The sequence below is a fragment of the Bufo gargarizans genome, chromosome 1 (assembly GCF_014858855.1).
Source record: "Bufo gargarizans isolate SCDJY-AF-19 chromosome 1, ASM1485885v1, whole genome shotgun sequence".
NCBI lineage: Eukaryota > Metazoa > Chordata > Amphibia > Anura > Bufonidae > Bufo > Bufo gargarizans.
In genome coordinates, this window is record NC_058080.1 from 702,317,870 (window position 1) to 702,339,728 (window position 21,859).

At 43.6% G+C, this 21,859-nt stretch overlaps 1 protein-coding gene across 2 annotated transcripts in view; it reads left to right on the top strand.

Moving 5' to 3' along the window:
- The window catches only part of LOC122924813 (phospholipid-transporting ATPase ID-like), a 156,405-nt gene that overhangs the window by 41,431 nt on the left and 93,115 nt on the right, over positions 1-21,859 (top strand). For both annotated transcript variants that reach the window (XM_044276263.1, XM_044276262.1), the window contains exon 2: positions 1,186-1,265. In XM_044276263.1, coding sequence (XP_044132198.1) covers positions 1,223-1,265 — 43 coding nt within the window. In that variant the 5' untranslated portion in view covers positions 1,186-1,222. The remainder of the gene's footprint in view (positions 1-1,185; positions 1,266-21,859) is intronic.

Consider the following 21,859-nt stretch of genomic DNA (forward strand, 5'->3'; position numbering starts at 1 on the left):
CAGCAAATAGCATTTATCATGTGGAGAAACTTATTACAAGGCACTTACTAATGTATTGTGATTGTCCATATTGCTTCCTTTGCTGGCTGGATTAATTTTTCCATCACATTATACACTGCACGTTTCCATGGTTACGGCCACCCTGCAATCCATCAGCGGTGGCCTGTGCTTGTACACTATAGGAAAAAGCACCAGCCTATGTCAGCTCCCATGGTCCCTGCCACCAGAGAGGCCGGCAATTTTTCCTACAGTGTGCAAACACGACCACCGCTGCTGGATTGCAGGGTGGTCATAACTCCTGGATACGAACTGTGTATAATGTGATGGAAAAATGAATCCAGCCAGCAAAGGAAGCAATATGGACAATCACAATACATTAGTAAGTGGCTTGTTTTAACTTTCTCTACATGATAAATGCTGTTTGCTGAAGTAGTTTTGACTAGGGCTGCACAGAAATTTTATTCAAGAGACATATCACATGAGCAAAGATCACAGCATCACATTCATTTTCATTAGGCTACTATTCACACGACCAAATGAATGAGTCCGCATTGCGGACCCATCCATTTCAAGGCGGCAATAGATGCGGAGAGCATACCGTGTTTTACGGAATGCACGCAGCCGGTATCCGTGTTTTGTAGATCCACAAAACACCACGGCCATGTGAATGTAGCCTTACTTTGAACCAATAATAATCATGACGAGCGTGATGGCATTGGTTACCCACAGGTTGCCCCAGCCCCGGCATGCAAGAAATCCAGCAACTGCGATCTTTGTCATGCGGCCAAAGTCACTGTGCGTCCCTAGCCCCTATGAGCTGAGAACTTCAGCACTGGTTTGTTACAATGTATCATTGCAGGTAAAATGTATCAGTCTGCAGTCCAGGCTGTTTAGCTCCATTCTGTTTGAAAAAAATCCTCAAATTAGCAGCCTAGAGGTGAAGGGCTTTGTAACTCGGTCTGTATTGCAGGTCGTGTGGGGGTAGTTATTGTAAACGCCATGTTTCTTTGTCCCACGCATGTTCGTGGACCTCTCTCTTTTTCCACTGACATTGGCTGTAATGTCGCCCATCGGGGAATTAATGGAATCTGTTGAGCTGTGAGATAATTTATTTTCCGTCAGGCGGTGAGAACGTGTCTTTCACCTGCAGCGCTGGTAACATTGTGTCACTGTGTCTCTCTCTAGGAGTTCCATGGGATTGTAGCCGGAGTCAGAGCCGGGAATGCCTCTGTTCGGGATAAACTGTGGGAGGGAGAAAGAAGAAGGTAAGTACATTGCTGGAAGGCTTCTCATTTCCTGTACAGGAATGTTATCAAAGGGCAAACTCTGGGACGTGGCTGATAACATAGGACAATAGAGTCAGAAATAGCCAGAGGCAACCATTAACTGCAAGAAAGCAGATTACTGTGCTTAGTAGGAACGTCAGGTCACTGTTGAGGACATCGGCTGGCCAGCACTGGTGACCAGTGGCGTAGCGTGGGTTGCCAGCACCCGGGGCAAGCCAAAAATTGCGCCCCCCCCTACCCCGGGCACGCCCCTTTTAACAGATACTGTAGTAGATTACTAGCAGTCCTATGTAACACCACAGATAACAGTGATAACTCTCCGTGTACAGATAATGTAGTAGATTCACCTGCAGTCCTATGTAACACCACCGATAACACAGTGATAACTCTGAGTACAGATAATGTAGTAGATGTTACTTGTAGTCCTATGTAACACCAGAGATAACACAGTGATAACTCTCTGAGTACAGATAATGTAGTGGATGTCACCTGCAGTCCTATGTAACACCACAGATAACACAGTGATAACTCTCTGAGTACAGATAATGTAGTAGATGGGTGTGAGGCCCCAGAATTCAGAACACGCACAGTGTGACCTGAAGTCTGGGGCCAGGATGTGGCAGGGTGGGCCAAATTCTCAATCCACCCCCCAACCCTACCGTGAAACAGATATGTGGATGGACATTATTATTACAGTAGAATAAATACCGCACATACCTGTTACATCCAGTGACGTCTCCTGTGATGTAGACTTTTCTCTACGTCTTCATTCAGAGATAAGACCGCCATGACACCTTCATTCAGCCGCTTCTCGTCTCTGCAGAGTTTCACAGCAAAAAATTTAGGTTCCTCACTTTAACATCATCCTCTCCTTCCTGCCCCCCAATACTGTGCTAGAGCCAGACAGATAGTCCCCCATTCCCCATAATATTATCATAATCATTAATATAATGGCCCCCTCTTTGTTATTAATATAATGGCCCCCTCTTCATCATTAATATAATGGCCCCTCTTTATTATTGAAGAGGGTCCATTATATTAATAATAAAGAGGGGCCATTATATTATTAACAAGGAGGGGGCCAATATGTTGGAATTGGGACCCCCTGTGAAGGTGAATTATTTTTTTAAAAATATATTTTACAGCATATCTGGCCCGTTGTAATTTTTTTCTAGGTCTTGGACAACTCCTTTAAATTAAATTCCTGTAAAGCCAAATTCACAGTGCCAGATAGTGTTCCAGATCGAATAGTTTTAAACAGTGTCCAAAAAAACACCTCTTGCACGTAGCATCCGGATAAATCAGAGAAAGGCCTATTGCCCATGAACGTAAGGGCTCCATGCCCGTGCTGCGAACTGCAAATTGCGGACCTTGCGGCTGCCACATGCCGATCACGACCGCATTTACTTGATTGGGGTCCGCGATCCGTCTGTTCTGCAAAAAGATAGAACAAGTTCTATCTTTTTGCGCAACGGAAGCACGGAACGGAATGCACACGGCTGGTTACCCATGTATTGCGGAACTGCGGTCCGCAGCACGGGCACGAAGCCTTTACGTTCGTGGGCAAGAGGCCCAAGTCATAGGATTTCTGAGACCCGTGACAAAATGTTTCCTCCCTGATGATCAGATTGCTTATCGGTGGTGTAGGATAGTGAAGGGGTTATAAGTAACAGCTCTAGTGGTGGTGATCAGAATGCTCATTGCTAAAAGCAATACACCTATATTAGCAGATTTCTGGTGCAGATTGCAGCGCAAAGGTCTATCACTCAAAGACGGTATAATTTGATAACCTTTTAACTTTTTTTCTGCAACTTTGGTCGTGGTCGTGGGCAGGGAAGGGGATAGGGATGGTCCGCCAGGCCCGTCTCATTTACTATTTTCTATGATTGGTTTATGCGTCTGGAATAGTGAAGGGGTTATAACCAACAGCTCTAGTGTTGGTGATCAGAATGCTCATTGCTAATGTGTCTGGTGGTCCGGGATAGTGGAGGAGTTGTAACCGACATTTCTAGTGAAGGGATTCTTGGTGGACTAAGGTACCCATAGGCCTCTTTCACACGGGCGTCATGTTTTTTGCCTGGATAAGAGGCGGATGCGTTGCGGGAAAATGCTTGATTTTTCCGCGCGAGTGCAAAACATTGTCATGCGTTTTGCACTCGCGTGAGAAAAATCGGCATGTTTAATACCCAAACCCGAACTTCTTCACAGAAGTTCGGGTTTGGGTTAGGTGCTGGGTAGATTGTATTATTTTCCCTTATAACATGGTTATAAGGGAAAATAATAGCATTCTGAATACAGAATGCATAGTACAATAGCGCTGAAGGGGTTAAAAATAAATAATAATTTAACTCACCTTAATCCACTTGCTCGTGCAGCCCGGCATCTCTTCTGTCTGTCTTCTGTGCTGTGTGCAGGAAAAGAACCTGTGGTGACGTCACTCCGGTCATCACATGGTCCGTCACCATGGTAAAAGATCATGTGATGGACCATGTGATGGCCGGAGTGACGTCACCACAGGTCCTTTTCCTGCACACAGCAAAAAAGAAGACAGAAGAGATGACGGCTGCGCGAGCAAGTGGATTAGGGTGAGTTAACATATATATTATTTTTTTTAACCCCTCCAGCGCTATTGTACTATGCATTCTGTATTAAGAATGCTATTATTTTCCATTATAATCATGTTATAAGGGAAAATAATAATGATCAGGTCTCCATCCCGATCGTCTCCTAGCAACCGTGCGTGAAAATCGCACCGCATCCGCACTTGCTTGCGGATGCTTGCAATTTTCACGCAGCCCCATTCACTTCTATGGGGCCTGCGTTGCGTGATAAACGCACAATATAGAGCATGCTGCGATTTTCACGCAAACGCACAAGTGATGCGTGAAAATCACCGCTCATCTGCACAGCCCCATAGAAATGAATGGGTCCGGATTCAGTGCGGGTGCAATGCGTTCACCTCACACATTGCACCCGCGCGGAAAACTCGCCCGTGTGAAAGGGGCCTAAGGGTGCATGCTAACATTGCTTTTGGTCTATGATACTAACACCCATAGTGTCTATAGTAGTGAAATGAATAATGCAAACACTAGTGGTCTAGGGTAATTAAACGGTTATAGTTTACTTCCTTGGTGGTTTAGAGTATTGAAGGGGCAATGCTAATTTCTCTGCTCTTGAATGAAGAGGTTAATGGCAAAGGTCCTAGTGATTTTGTGAAATGAAGGGTTCATTGTCTGGTGGTCTGCAAGGAAGGGGTTAATATTTCTTAGCAGTCTCCATTCTATATCTGTGTATAGACTAGGTTGCTGTCTGTCCTTGGTTTGGTATTGAGGAGTGGCTTGGCAAATATTGGATCTCAGATTATCAACTCCTGTTGGCGCTTACATCATATGTATAATATTACTGTATTTCATCATTCTGTGTCATTATTAATGACATCAACTTTTGGAAACCTGAGCAAAAATCTGCCTAGAGAAGAGCTCTAGGACAACAGCCGTGATTAGCAGACCAGGCAAGGACAGGCAGAATTATATTACTTACTGCATATTCTTGTACATAAGAGGCAGTGTTATAGTAGTTATATTCTTGTACATAGGAGGCAGTATTATAGCAGTTATATTCTTGTACATAGGAGCAGTATGATAGTAGTTACATTCTTGTACAGAGGAGGCAGTATTATAGTAGTTATATTCTTGTACATAGGAGCAGTATTATAGTAGTTATATTCTTGTACATAGGAGGCAGTATTATAGTAGTTATATTCTTGTACATAGGAGGCAGTATTATAGTAGTTATATTCTTGTACATAGGAGCAGTATTATAGTAGTTATATTCTTGTACATAGGAGGCAGTATTATAGTAGTTATATTCTTGTACATAGGAGCCGTATTATAGCAGTTATATTCTTGTACATAGGAGGCAGTATTATAGCAGTTATATTCTTGTACATAGGAGCAGTATTATAGTAGTTATATTCTTGTACATAGGAGGCAGTATTATAGTAGTTATATTCTTGTACATAGGTGCCGTATTATAGTAGTTATATTCTTGTACATAGGAGGCAGTATTATAGTAGTTATATTTTTGTACATAGGGGCAGTATTATAGTAGTTATATTGTTGTACATAGGAGCAGTATTATAGTAGTTATATTGTTGTACATAGGAGGCAGTATTATAGTAGTTATATTCTTAACCAAATCTCTTTTTATTGGTCATGTCATGAAAAAGATACAGGCAAGTTGAATAATGGTACAATTGACAATGCACATCATATAAGGCGTAACATAACAAATGCCGATAATGCACATTACAGTAATCCTGTGCCACGGTCTGTATCCTCGTTAAGAGGTAAGTATGACATCTCTATCCACACAATTAGACATCTGCAACTTGAATCCAATAGAGATCTAATATAACAGTAAAACATATAAAAACAAATAAAAACATGAAGACAAGGGTAAGAAGGGAAAAAAAAAAAAAAAAAAAAAAAAAGGGGGGGGGGGGGGGGGGGACCGCTCTAGCTGTCAGGAAACCTGAATTTCTTCCAAGGAAGCCACACCTTAAGGAACTTTGTTCGAGTGTGGGTCTCCCAGTGTGCCAGCTCTTCAAATCTATAAAGTTGGTCCACTTTTTCCAGCCAACTCGAAATAGTGGGAGGCAGAGTCTGCTTCCACAGCAAGGGGACTAAAAGCCTAGCGGCGGTAAGCAATATAGTAGGTAAATCTGATTTGGTTGGGGTAAATGAAGAGTTGGGGCACCAGAGTAGGATCAGCTTTTGATCCAAAAATACAGAAGTGGAGCAGATTTTGTTAATTAAAATCTCCACTTGGCTCCAGAAGGGACGTATACTAACGCAATCCCACCAAACATGTGAAAGAGAACCGATGCCCGCCCCGCACCTCCAGCAGACCTCAGGGATTTCCGGGTTGAGCCTATGAAGAAACTCAGGAGTCTTGTACCATCTGGTCAGCAACTTGTACGAGTTCTCCTGAATTTTAATGCATCGGCTAAAACCATGAGAGTGGGCCAAAATAAAAGCTCTCTCTGGTTCTGACAATTTGAGGGATAGTTCCTTCTCCCATGAGCTCAGGAAATGAGAGTCAGAGCAAGTAAAGGATAGTAGTTCCTTATACATCGTGGAAAAGGGTCTGCTGGAGGGCCGGGCCGACATCAGCTTCTGCTCCAACCAAGTGGGGGAGGCCAGATGAGACGTTTGTAGTTGCAGGATTCCTATGTCTCTCTTAAAACTATGGAGATGCAAGAAAGCTACTGATTTAACTCTAGGTAATTCAAGGATCCCTTTCCAATCCAACCCACCCTCTGCTGACACCACATCTTGTAGCTTATGATTCTTGAGCAGTGCCCAAACCCCTGTGACCCCAAGTGTTTCGGGGTGAATATAACTTTGTAATAGATATAATGGGAGCTCAGGACTAGGGAAGTGAAGCGTCTTTGAACTGTAAAGCTTAGACCAGGTGAATAGCACCCCTCTCCATAGTAAAGGCAGTTTAGAAGCTGTGGGGGAACATGGGCGGACACCCCACAGAATTAATTTCTCATTATCAGTGAGTAGCTTTCGTTCCAATTGTGAGCAGATGGTCATAGGCTTTCCTGAGAGGAGGCTCACTCCTCTGCACATAAGGTTAGCTTTGTAGTACAAGTGGACATCAGGTAACCCAAACCCTCCAAACCTCTTTTCCCTTGTTAAAATGGCGTAGGCCACCCTGGGGGACCGGCCTCTCCAAAGAAAGAGGGACATCATCCGGCGTACTTCCGTGAAGAATGACTGCGGTACCCAAATCGGTAGAGTCTGCAGAAGGTACAGGAACCTAGGGAGTATATAGGTTTTTAAATAATTCTTCCTCCCAATCCAAGAGATGAAAGGCATTTTTAGTGAATGGAGTTGTGTTTTAACAGTTTGAAGTAAAGAAAGGTAGTTGGAGGGAAATAATTCCTTAGGGTCTGCAGTTACCTTGATACCTAAAAAAGGTATTTCTTTAGAGGCCCACTTAAAAGGAGTAGAATCCTTTAAAAGCTGCACTATGTTTCCAGAACAGGACACATTAAGAGCTATGGATTTGGAATAATTGACTTTAAAATTGGAGATGAACCCAAAATCTTCAAAAATGGTAAGCAGTTTGGGGAAGGATACCCTAGGATTTGAAGTCATCACCAAAAGATCATCAGCAAAAGCCGCCGTAATATGGTCTTGAGACCCAATGGTGATTCCCTCAATCTCAGGTGACTGACGGATTTTACTCAGCAGAGTCTCCATCACCAAAACAAAGAGAGTCGGGGAGAGTGGGCACCCCTGACGTGTACCATTGGAAATGCCGAATGTTGGGGATAAGGTCCCATTGACTTTGACCCTGGCAGAAGGGGCTAGGTATAATGAGAGAATGGCAGAGATGAATTGTTCTGGTATACCAAACTTCGACAATGTCCTGGCCATAAAAGCCCAGCTCACCCTGTCAAACGCTTTTTCTGCGTCGGTGCTCAGTAATGCTACCGGCAGCCCTTTAGTTTGCGCCCAGGACATCAAGTGCAGCAAACGAACTGTATTCTCATTGCCCCGTCTGCCAGGGACAAAGCCAACCTGCTCACCGTGTACTATGTCAGGAAGCAGTAGCTGAAGGCGTTGGGACAATATCTTCGCCCACCACTTAACATCCACATTCAATAGGGAGATGGGACGGTAGCTACCACATTCCAGAGGGTCTTTATTTTCCTTATGAAGGATGGTGACATGGGCCATTAAGGATTGTGGAGGCAAAGACCCCCCGTTTAGTAAATAATTGCAAAGGGATTTAAAATGTGGGAGCAGTATATCCTTAAAAGTTTTATAATACGAGATGTTCAGGCCGTCAGGACCAGGGCTCTTCCCTGAGGGGATGGATGATAGAACTTTAAGTATCTCGTCGTCTGTAATTGGAGAGGTGAGCTGGGAAGCTTGCGTGGGGCTTATGGAGGGGAGATCGAGCGTTTTAAGGAATTGATCAGTCGCAGCCGCTATAGACTCCGGAGTGGCTTGGTTCGGAGGTGGTAGATTATATAGATTAGAGTAGAAGGCGCAAAACGCCTTTGCTATTTCGGGTGTAGTCTTGTGCACTTTACCCGCCGCATCCCTAATTCCCGGGATAAAGGAACTTGCTTGTTGCTGTTTACAGAGCGCCGACATCAGCTTATTTCCCTGATCTCCATGGGCATAGGACCTGAACTTAGACCGAAATAGTAACTTGGCCGAGGTAGCGTTCAATAGGTTTTTAAGGTCATTCCTAGCTTTGTATAATTCCTCTGCCACTTGGGAAGCTTGGGACTGTTTGTGGGTGAGCTCCAGAGCTGTGATACGGGACATTAACAGGTTCTGAGCCTGGGCTCGCTTTTTCTTCACATAAGAGCCAAGAGCAATCAATTCACCCCTAATCACGGCCTTATGTGTCTCCCATACAATGGGGATAGACGGGGGGGATGGGCCAGATGTATTGATCTTGAAAAACTCAGACAGTGAGGCTGAAAGTTTGGATACGTGGTCAGGGTCTTGAATGAGTGTATCATTTAGTCGCCATGTCCAGTCTTTCTTTGGGAGGCCGGTCAACGAGAGGGTTAGGAAGATTGGGGCATGATCTGAGAGTACAATGCTCCCTACTCTAGCACTGGAGACTAATGGGGCGTGGGCGCCTGAAAGGAAAAGATAGTCTATCCTGTGGTAGGAATTTTTTGCATGAGAATAAAATGAGTAATCCCTCCCTGAAGGGTGCAATGTGCGCCACATGTCCAGTACCCCCAGTCTCTTCAAGGAAACCTTAAAGGGGTTGTCCCACTTTGCTTTTTTAATCTTATCAGCAGTAGATGTCCTGATAACTTCCTGGTTCTCAGGCAGTTGAGTGAAGGCCACGCCTCCTCATGACTCACCCTGCGTGCTCGTTCATGTGTATGAGGTCATCCACATGGAGCCGTATGTGAGGTCCCGCCCCCCCCCCAGTATAATAAACATTGAGTGCGGCCCCCCCCCCCCCAGTATAATATACATTTAGTGCGCCCCCCCCCCCCAGTATAATATACATTCAGTGCGGCCGCCCCCCCCCCAGTATAATATACATTCAGTGCGGCCACCCCCCCCCCAGTATAATATACATTCAGTGCGGCCACCCCCCCCCCAGTATAATATACATTCAGTGCGGCCACCCCCCCCCCCAGTATAATATACATTCAGTGCGGCCACCCCCCCCAGTATAATATACATTCAGTGCGGCCACCCCCCCCCCAGTATAATATACATTCAGTGCGGACCCCCCCAGTATAATATACATTGGTGGCGCAGTGGGAAGTGCCAATGAGGGTTAAAAAAATAAATAAAAAATTAACTCACCTCCTCCAATTGTTCGCGCAGCTGCCGGTCTCCTGTTCTATCTTTAGGACCTGTGAAAGGACCTTTGGTGACATCACTGTGGTCATCACATGGTACATCATATGATCCATCACCATGGTAATGGACCATGTGATTAGCTCAGTGACGTCACCAAAGGTCCTTTCACAGGTCCTAAAGATAGAACAGGAGACCGGCAGCTGCGCGAACAATTGGAGGAGGTGAGTTAATTTTTTATTTATTTTTTTAACCCTCATTGGCACTTCCCACTGCGCCACCAATGTATATTATACTGGGGGGGTCCGCACTGAATGTATATTATACTGGGGGGGGGGTGGCCGCACTGAATGTATATTATACTGGGGGGGGTGGCCGCACTGAATGTATATTATACTGGGGGGGGGGGGGGTGGCCGCACTGAATGTATATTATACTGGGGGGGGGGGGGGGGTGGCCGCACTGAATGTATATTATACTGGGGGGGGGGGGGCGCACTGCGCCACCAATGTTAATACAAATGCAGGAGGTGGGTGCCGGAGTGAAATAGCCGGCACCCGACCTCTATGATAGGGGGCTGCGATCAGCGGCAGTTAACCCCTAAGGTCCCGCTCCCTGTCATAGAGGTCGGGTGCCGGCTATTTGATTCCGGCACCCGCCTGCTGTATTTGCGCATGCGCGGGCGTGCGCGTACTTGTAGGAATGGAGAGGCGGCCCGAGTACTTGTTCAGCCGTTGTGCGCAGGCGCGGCACAGCGATGCGGCCGGACGAAAGAGGCCGTATCCATGGGATACAGAAAACAACAAAGGAATCGCTTTACATGATTTTTTGAATGAAAGGTAGCTTTTGGATAATAACATGGATAGGAAGATATGTTGTGTGGGGGTAAATAGATTAGATAAAACCTATTTTATGAAGTGGGACAACCCCTTTAAGGCGCCTCAGAAGCCTGTGAGTAACAGACGACCTGCCTGATGAGGAATCTAAAGAGGGCTCCAAGGCTACATTAAAATCCCCGCCTAGCACCAGCAATCCCTCAGTAAAGGAGCTCAACTGTCTAAGGGTCCGAACGAGCCATGGGACCTGACCCCTATTGGGGGCGTAGATATTCGCCAGTGTGACAGAGGTGTCAGCAATGAGGCCCTTTACAAACAGAAAGCGCCCCTCGGAGTCTGCAGAGGTCGCCTTCTGAGTAAATGGAATGCTTTTGTGTATTGCAATGCTGACCCCTCTGCTGGCTGACGAATGAGTGCTATGGTACCACTGGGAGAATTTAGCGGATGGCAACTTCGGAATCTTCCCTGTTTTAAAGTGCGTTTCCTGAAAATAAGCTATAGAAGTTTTTTCCTTTAGCAGGAGTGATAATACCTGAGATCTCTTACATGGCTCGTTCAGACCCCGGACATTCAGTGATGAGATAACAAAGGAAGTCATGGTGACCTATTACAGAGTGAAGAGAAAAGCATTAACCATTGGAAGCACACAACCAAGATACATGTGATTAAACCTGACTGAGCGAGGAGGGAGAACAAGAGGGAAAGGACAGACAGACAAATACAGTGGGGAGGCAATTGAACAAAAAAGTAAAAGAAAAACACATGCCACATAAAGAGTCCCACGGAACACCTGACATGTAGTGGATCCATTTGCATCGCGGCAACCAGCCGGGATCCATCAGGGGGGGGCTCCCATAGGACAGCTGAGAGCCGCTGAAAGCTTTCAGAGGGGGGTCAACCATCATATGGTGAAGAACCGGAGAACCCCAAGTCTAGACCCAATGGGGTGAGGTAACTATGCGGGTGATAGGATCACATCCAGGACAACCTCAAGGCGATTTGCAAGTGCTAAAGATCACTCTTATAGCATCGGCGTCCTCTGTAGTGAATAAGAACCCCAAAAACTGCAAGGGGTAATAAAAATAAACTCAAAACACAGGAATCTCCTTCTGCTATGCAGATTGAACTCGGAGAAGCAGGGGCACAGCCCTGCAATGTAAGGCACAACTCAGCTACTGTGCAGGACAAGGGAGAGAGTCCTTAAAGAGACAACAAAATATGGCGAAACAGCAACCTCAGGTAATCTGCCGATCTCTCTTGGCCCTTCCAGCTTTTCCAGGGGACACTTCCGTCCAGGCATCCAATTTCGGTGGAACGGGCAAAGGGTTGCCTTGATCCGCGGGCATCCAGGATGGGATCTCTATGGGAGCCAGTCCCAGCGGGCCCCAGATAGATTGCAGGTCGGCCGGCTTGCGTACAGTAAGCTGTTTGCCATTTTTCATTATGGCCAGGCCGAAAGGGTACAGCCACTTAAACTGAGTGGCTGATGCTCTCAAAGCGTCCAGTAATGGCCGGAGGAGGCGCCGCTTCCCCAGCGTTGTAGGCGCAAGGTCCTGGAAGAACATAAGGGGGGCATCGCCATACCTCAGATTTTCGGCCTCTCTACCGCTTCTCAAGATGTCGGCCGTGTCGATAAAGCTGAGCAGGCCGCAGATCACGTCGCGCGGCGGCTCCGTGGGTTTAGGCCTTGGGCGCAGTGCTCGGTGGATGCGCTCCACCACTATGGTCGCTGCTCTTTCCGGGCCCAGCAGCTGCGTGAAGATTTCAACCGCCACCTTGCGGAGGGCCTCTGCTGCAATGGACTCAGGCAGGCCTCTAATCCGTAGGTTCTTGCGTCGGCTCCGATTTTCTTGATCCTCTATACGGAGGTGGGCCTCATTTATTAAGTCTTGATGCCACTGCAGGGCTTGACAGGTCTTGCCTTCATGCTGAAAGATGGCGTCCTGGGCAGTTTCGAGCGCCATTACTCTGTGGCCAAGGCCGCGGAGATCTTCCTTTATGTCGCCTAAATCTCTTTTCAGAGGGGCTAACGCGGCGTCCAGAAGCTCTTTGAGCACTTCATTAGAGAGATGCGTGCGCCGCCGTGGGAGTCGGCACTCCGAGGCCTCCGATGCGCTGCCCGCTTCGGACGGCTCCTCTGCATCTGAGGGCTGAGGCGCTCGCGGCGCCATCTTGGGAGTATCACTGGCGTGCTGCTTCGCCTGCTTTTTTAGATATTTCTCCATGTCCGGCTGCTTGGAGCGAGCAGGAGTCTATTCCAGGAGATCCCTGCTATGATCTCTGCCAAGTTTCCCCATTAGGTGTGCAGTATTATAGCGTCTTAAGGGGTTAATGCTCCAGTGTGTGAGAGGAGCTCAGGAAGCTGCTGCCATTCAGCTTCACATCCAGGCTCCGCCCCATAGTAGTTATATTCTTGTACATAGGAGCAGTATTATAGTAGTTATATTCTTGTACATAGGAGGCAGTATTATAGTAGTTATATTCTTGTACATAGGAGCAGTATTATAGTAGTTATATTCTTTTACAGAAGTGCAGTATTATAGTAGTTATATTCTTTTACAGAAGTGCAGTATTATAGTAGTTATATTCTTGTACATAGGAGCAGTATTATAGTAGTTATATTCTTGTACATAGGAGGCAGTATTATGGGTCCGCGATCCCTCCTTTCCGCAAAAAGATAGAGCATGGTCTATCTTTTTGCGGTGCGGAGGCACGGAACGGAACCCCAGGAAGCACTCCGTAGTGCTTCCGTAGTGTTCCGTTCCGCACCGTTCCGCATCTCCGGATTTGCGGACCCATTGAAGTGAATGGGTCCACATCTGTGATGCGGAATGCACACGGAACGGTGCCTGTGTATTGCGGATCCGCAAATGCGGTCCGCAATACGGCAACAGGCAGCACACGTTCGTGTGAACGAGCCCTAGGGGTGCTAAAGACATGCACCCAAAACACTTCAGAGAGATGTAAGGCCTGGTTTGTACTTACCATTTTGTAACTGCTTTTTAATGGAGAAGAAATAAAACTGAATGGATTTTACCAACACCGGTGGCTGGAAATCGTTTACATTTGTTGCTGTGTGAGTGCAGTGCTGCACTATCTGTGCCCCGGAGGTCCGAGCAGAAGCTGGCGTTTGCAACTACAGCAGTATTATAGTAATTATATTCTTGTACATAGGAGCAGTATTATAGTAGTTATATTCTTGTACATAGGAGGCAGTATTACAGTAGTTATATTCTTGTACATAGGAGGCAGTATTATAGTAATTATAATCTTATACATAGGAGCAGTATTATAGTAGTTATATTCTTGTACATAGGAGGCAGTATTATAGTAGTTATATTCTTGTACATAGGATCAGTATTATAGTAAATTCTTGTACATAGAAGGCAGTATTATAGTAGTTATATTCTTGTACATAGGAGGCAGTATTATGGGTCCGCGATCCCTCCTTTCCGCAAAAAGATAGAGCATGGTCTATCTTTTTGCGGTGCGGAGGCACGGAACGGAACCCCAGGAAGCACTCCTGGCAGCCTGGAGCAGGTGAGTGGTCAAACATCTTTTTGAGGGAGAGAAAGAGGGAGTTGGGAGCCACAGGAGCACAAGAGTAGGGGGTACATCTACGGTGAGATGTGTTATCTTCTGAATAGTGGATAAAACCCCTTCCCAGAATGGACGGATCTTTGGACAAACCCAAAAAATGTGAGACAGAGTGCCTGTGTCTTCCATACACCTCCAGCATTTGGCATCCTGTCTCATACCTCTTATAAACATTTGCTTCGGAGTCAGATACCACTGGGTAAGGACTTTGTATGTGTGTTCCTGTATCCTGGTGCACCTTGAGAAACCATGGGAATGCGTATGGATGCGCATGATGTCGGTTTCATTCAGCTCCACCTCCAGTTCAGCAGCCCAGTGCCTCAGATATTGCTATAATAGTTATATTCTTGTACATAGGAGCAGTATTATAGTAGTTATATTCTTGTACATAGAAGGCAGTATTATAGTAGTTATATTCTTGTACATAGGAGGCAGTACTATAGTAGTTATATTCTTGTACATAGGAGGCAGTATTATAGTAGTTATATTCTTGTACATAGGGGACAGTATTATAGTACTTATATTTTTGTATATAGGAGCAGTATTATAGTAGTTATATTCTTGTATATAGGAGCAGTATTATAGTAGTTATATTCTTGTACATAGGGGACAGTATTATAGTAGTTATATTTTTGTATATAGGAGCAGTATTATAGTAGTTATATTCTTGTATATAGGAGCAGTATTATAGTAGTTATATTATTGTACATAGGGGGCAGTATTATAGTAGTTATATTCTTGTATATAGGAGCCGTATTATAGTAGTTATATTCTTGTACATAGGAGCAGTATTATAGTAGTTATATTCTTGTACATAGGAGCAGTATTATAGTAGTTATATTCTTGTACATAGGAGCAGTATTATAGTAGTTATATTCTTGTACATAGGACAGTATTATAGTAGTTATATTCTTGTACATAGGAGGCAGTATTATAGTAGTTATATTCCTGTACATAGGAGCAGTATTATAGTAGTTATATTCTTGTACATAGGAGCAGTATTATAGTAGTTATATTCTTGTACATAGGAGCAGTATTATAGTAGTTATATTCTTGTACATAGGAGCAGTATTATAGTAGTTATATTCTTTGAAAATTTTATTTTTATTGAAAAGAATATTAAAAGATACATACTACAACATCATGCAGTAACATAGACAAAGTGATTGATAGCGTACATTGTTTAGAATATACATGACAGCATGACAGACTATGGATATGGGCCTGAGCAGAATTCTGTATATAAATAACAGGACAGTAATGATATCCATTGTTCAGATACAGACAAAATAACCATATCTCATTGTACAAGTATTATGTAACAGTTACATATGTACCCTTCAAATGTACAAAGATCTTGTAGCATGACTAGTGAACATAATGTTGCAAAAAATAGAGGAAAAAAGGGAGAGGAAGGATACGGGAAGGAGGACAAGGAATAGGAGGGAGGGAAGGAGGGAAGGAAAATGAGGGAGAACCAAAAACAATAATCCATCCATGACACTTGTTCTTATGCAGCATATCAGAAATATAAAGTGCACAGTGAAATTAATCATAATCACAGGTATTATTTGTCAGAGACTCAAACGTGTTCTAGAATGCATAACAATAATGCGCAAATATACCAAATGTATCACCACTAGAAGGCCCGTGTGCCTCATTCCTAAACAAGAGCCAGGGTGTCCAAAGCTTAACATATTTATTGTGATTTCTGTCCTCCCAGCTCGCCAATTCCTCCATGCGACAGATATGATCTACCTTATTCAGCCATGCCTCCACAGAGGGGGGTTCCGTGCTCAGCCAGTGCTGCGGGATGAGCAATCTCGCGGCCTGGAGTAATTGAGTGGTTAAGCATCTTTTTGAGGGAGAGAAAGAGGGAGTTGAGTATAGTAGTTATATTCTTGTACATAGGAGGCAGTATTATAGTAGTTATATTCTTGTACATAGGAGCAGTATTACAGTAGTTATATTCTTGTACATAGGAGGCAGTATTATAGTAGTTATATTCTTGTACATAGGAGGCAGTATTATAGTAGTTATATTCCTGTACATAGGAGCAGTATTATAGTAGTTATATTCTTGTACATAGGAGGCAGTATTATAGTAGTTATATTCTTGTACATAGGAGCAGTATTATAGTAGTTATTTTCTTGTACATAGGAGCAGTATTATAGTAGTTATTTTCTTGTACATAGGAGGCAGTATTATAGTAGTTATGTTCTTGTACATAGGAGCAGTATTATAGTAGTTATATTCTTGTACATAGGAGCAGTATTATAGTAGTTATATTCTTGTACATAGAGGACAGTATTATAGTAGTTATATTCTTGTACACAGGAGGCAGTATTATTGTAGTAATATTCTTGTACATAGGAGCAGTATTATAGTAGTTATATTCTTGTACATAGGAGCAGTATTATAGTAGCTATATTCTTGTACATAGGAGCAGTATTATAGTAGTTATATTCTTGTACATAGGAGGCAGTATTATAGTAGGTATATTCTTGTACATAGGAGCAGTATTATAGTAGTTATATTCTTGTACATAGGAGCAGTATTATAGTAGGTATATTCTTGTACATAGGACGCAGTATTATAGTAGTTATATTCTTGTACATAGGGGCAGTATTATAGTAGTTATATTCTTGTACATAGGAGCAGTATTATAGTAGTTATATTCTTGTACATAGGAGCAGTATTATAGTAGTTATATTCTTATACATAAGGGCAGTATTGTAGTAGTTATATTCTTATACATAATGTGCAGTGTTATAGTAGTTTTCCCTAGATTACCTTTCTTTAGCTTGGACTGCTGTTGCTTGCAGTTAATAATGCTATATCAGGGCTTGCAGATAATGCATTTTTTAGGATCATCTTCTACTCGGCTCAGTTTCGTCAGACGGACACCAAAGCGGAATGGAGACGGATCGGAGGCAAACTGAGGCATTCTGAGCGGAATCTTTTCCATTCAGAATGCATTAGGGCAAAACTGATCCGTTTTGGACGGCTTGTAAGAGCCCTGAACGGATCTCACAAACGGAAAGCCAAAACGCCAGTGTGGAAGTAGCCTTACTAACTTTCCCCTGCAATAAAATCAAAACCTCTTATCTGGAGCACTTCCTGTTTAAATTGCTTCTGTTTATTCATCTCCATATTACATTTGTATGTGTGTTTCCGGAAAAATTCCCTGCTCTTTTCCCACTGGAGTCACTCCTGGATCTACATTTATAGCCCTGAGACTGAGAATGGAAATATCCCAAAAATAGTGGAGAATTAGAAAGAACAACCTGTCCTGCCAAACCTAACAGTTCATGCAGCCAGCACAAAGGGTTAATGAGGCCAAGCCTCATATGAAATCCCCTTTATTTTCCATCAATATTCCCCCTTGTGGTGCCAGGCTATGTACTGAATACACCTTTAAAGGGGCAGCCACAATGGTACAATAGTTTTACATGATAGTCTCACTTTAGGAGACTTTTTAAGAGCTGTCGCCCCAAAACCAGATATGAGACTACACAGCTCAATACTCTGCATAGTGGCCGTGCCTGGTTACTGCAGCGCTGCTGGTTGTGGCCTACAGCTCGTTAAAGCAGCTGATTGGTGACCAATAGTTAAGTGGGAAATGCCATGACTGATGTGAAAAATCAAAATCAGACATCATATATTCCTAATAAAGCTAGAACCAGCCCTGTACCTCACATGGATCCAGAGATCTCTCCATTCATTGCTTTGCTTGATTTATATCAAGCTGGCAGCTGAGGAAGAGTGTCCTTTCTGCTGTAGCTCAGGGAGTGGGGTGTCCTTTGTGCTCCAGCGCAGGGGGCATGCCATTTCTTATGGGGTGTGCCCTTTATGTTGCAGCTCTCTCCCTATCACAGCCCATAGGAGTGTCTTTTCTGCTGCAGCTCTCTTCCTATTACAGCTCAGGGGGGCATGTCCTTTATGCTGCAGCTCTCTCCCTATCACAGCCAAGGGGTGTGTCCTTTCTGCTGCAGCTCTCTGCCTGTAACTGTCACAGCTTTTTAACAACAGATACAGCTAGTGGCAGTTGATGAATGGTACTGAGCATGTGCAGCCATACTCATCCTGCTCCGTAGGTGGACGTGTGCATTACTATACAGATAGGGGGCACCATTCTAATGACGTAAAGACATTATCTCACTGGAGAATTTTTGTAACTGAAATTAAATTACAGGAGTAACGAGTTCTTCATGCTAAATTAGATCAGAATGACATTTAATGATGCCACAACTCTTTTAGGTCATGTAAAATCCCTTTAATCACTGTGCCTGAATAATGAAAACTTCTTCAACTTCCTTATATTTTGTGTTAAAGTTTGCATTTCTATTCCTCGACAATTTTAAGATCTCTGCTTACTGTCAGTGAACTGGGAACAGTCATTTATTACGCATCCAGAGTCTGAAAACCCTTTCAAATGTAATATTTCTCACTGCTGTAAGTTTGTTGCAATGTACCCAGTGTATACATTTCTTTTCTTATATAAATACTAATACTACAAAATACTGGAGGCACAAATTCCCAACTCAGCTTCAAAATGTATTGATTTGCATGAAAACCCATACGAAACATATCAGTGGAACACTTCAATAAAAGTGGAATATGATACAAAGATAAATAGCAGAAGAACAAGAACTAGTAAACCCGCCAGTGATGCATGCCTTCCTGCCCACATTTGTACCTATAATTGTATATAGTATTATTGACCAGGCTTTATAATAGGTGTAGTTTTTGTCCTCAAACATAAAAATGCAGCCACATGAAAAAGCATCCTAAACTCTAATTGTGAGAGGTACATACCTTATGGAAATAAAAGGGTGAGGAACAAGAAAAAAATCTGTGTGAAAAAATAGAAATGTAAACAAATGACAAAAAGAAAGCATTTAAATTATTTAAAACAGGAGTGTAACGAGGAAGCATTGAAAAACTATAAGGCTGGGTTCACACGGGTGTTGCTGGTGACGTGCGGGAACAGAGGCGGGTGCGTTGCGGGAAAATGCACGATTTTTCCCCGCGCGTGCAAAATGTTTTAATGCGTTTTGCACACGCGTGAGAAAAATCTGCATGTTTGGTACCCAGACCCGGACTTCTTCACAGAAGTTCGGGTTTGGGTTCAGTATTCTGTAAATTTTATTATTTTCCCTTATAACATGGTTATAAGGGAAAATAATAGCATTCTTTAACACAGAATGCTTAGTAGAAGGTCAATTGAGGGTTAAAAAATAAATAAAAAAATTAACTCACCTCCTCCAATTGATCGCGTAGCTTCCAGTCTCTTGTTCTTTCTTCAGGACCTGTCAAAGGATCTGTGGTGACGTCACTGAGCTCATCACATGGTCCATCACCATGGTGATGGATCATGTGATGTATCATGTGTTGAGCACAGTGATGTCACCACAGGTCCTTTGACAGGTCCTGAAGAAAGAACAAGAGACTGGAAGCTACGCGATCAATTGGAGGAGGTGAGTTAATTTTTTATTTTTTTTTTAATCCTCAATTGACCTTCTACTAAGCTCTCTGTATTAAAGAATACTATTATTTTCCTTTATAACCATGTTATAAGGGAAAATAATACAGTGAATAGACCTTCATCCTAGCAACCATGTGTGAAAATCGCACCACATCCGCACTTGCTTGGGTCCGGATTCAGTGCGGGTGCAATGCGTTCACCTCACGCATTGCACCCGCGCGGAAAACTCGCCCGTGTGAAATGGGCCTAAGGGAAAAATAAAATATGTAAAATATGTAAAAGACAGATAAAAGCAGCCAAACTAGAGATAAAAACTTATTGCCAAATGTTCTTCAATTATATGCAGAGTGTAAAATTAAATTCCCTATTAAAAGTGCCCTGTCTGACCCAGATAGAAGTACAGCGGCGTCTTAAAAAGATTAAAATAGACAAATCACCGGGACCAGATGGCATACAACCCCATGTCCTAAGGAAATTAAATAATTTGATAGACAGACTCTTATTTCTGATATTTAAAGATTCTACACTAACAGGGTCTGGTCCACAGGATTGGCGCATAGCAAGTGTGGTGCCAAAATGCAAAAAGGGGTCAGAAACAGAGCCCGTAAACTAAAGGCCGGTAGGTTTAACATCTGTCGTGGGTAAACGATTTGACTTTTTTCTAAGAGATGCTATCTTGGAGTACCTCAATGAAAATAAGCATATAATGCCATATTAGCATGGCTTCATGAGGGATTGCTAATGTCAAACTAATTTAATCAGTTTCTATGAGGAGGTTCTAGACTTGACCGCAGCAAATCAATGGATGTCGTATATCTGGACTTCTCCAAAGCATTTGACACTGTACTGCATAAAACGTTTGTATATAAAATAAGAATGCTTGGACTGGGGGAAAGTGTATGTATGTGGGTAAATAACTGGCTGAGTGATAGAAAACAGAGGGTGGTTATTAATGGTGCACACTCAGATTGGGTCACTGTCACTAGTGGGGTACCTCAGGGGTCAGTTCTGGGCCCTATCCTCTTCAATTTATTTATTAATGATCTTGTAGAAGGCTTGCACAGTAAAATATCAATTTTTGCAGATGACACTAAACTGTGTAAAGTAATTAACACGGAAGAGGACAGTATACTGTGTGTATATACAGTACAGACCAAAAGTTTGGACACACCTTCTCATTCAAAGAGTTTTCTTTATTTTCATGACTAAGAAAATTGTAGATTCACACTGAAGGCATCAAAACTATGAATTAACACATGTGGAATTATATACATAACAAAAAAAGTGTGAAACAACTGAACATATGTCATATTCTAGGTTCTTCAAAGTAGCCACCTTTTGCTTTGATTACTGCTTTGCACACTCTTGGCATTCTCTTGATGAGCTTCAAGAGGTAGTCACCTGAAATGGTCTTCCAACAGTCTTGAAGGAGTTTCCAGAGATGCTTAGCACTTGTTGGCCCTTTTGCCTTCACTCTGCGGTCCAGCTCACCCCAAACCATCTCGATTGGGTTCAGGTCCGGTGACTGTGGAGGCCAGGTCATCTGGCGCAGCACCCCATCACTCTCCTTCATGGTCAAATAGCCCTTACACAGCCTGGAGGTGTGTTTAGGGTCATTGTCCTGTTGAAAAAAAAATGATGGTCCAACTAAACGCAAACCGGATGGAATAGCATGCCGCTGCAAGATGCTGTGGTAGCCATGCTGGTTCAGTATGCCTTCAATTTTGAATAAATCCCCAACAGTGTCACCAGTAAAGCACCCCCACACCATCACACCTCCTCCTCCATGCTTCACGGTGGGAACCAGGCATGTAGAGTCCATCCGTTCACCTTTTCTGCGTCGCACAATGACACGGTGGTTGGAACCAAAGATCTCAAATTTGGACTCATCAGACCAAAGCACAGATTCCCACTGGTCTAATGTCCATTCCTTGTGTTCTTTAGCCCAAACAAGTCTCTTCTGCTTGTTGCCTGTCCTTAGCAGTGGTTTCCTAGCAGATATTCTACCATGAAGGCCTGATTCACACAGTCTCCTCTTAACAGTTGTTCTAGAGATGTGTCTGCTGCTAGAACTCTGTGTGGCATTGACCTGGTCTCTAATCTGAGCTGCTGTTAACCTGCGATTTCTGAGGCTGGTGACTCGGATGAACTTATCCGCAGCAGCAGAGGTGACTCTTGGTCTTCCTTTCCTGGGGCGGTCCGCATGTGAGCCAGTTTCTTTGTAGCGCTTGATGGTTTTTGTGACTGCACGTGGGGACACTTTGAAAGTTTTCCCAATTTTTAGGACTG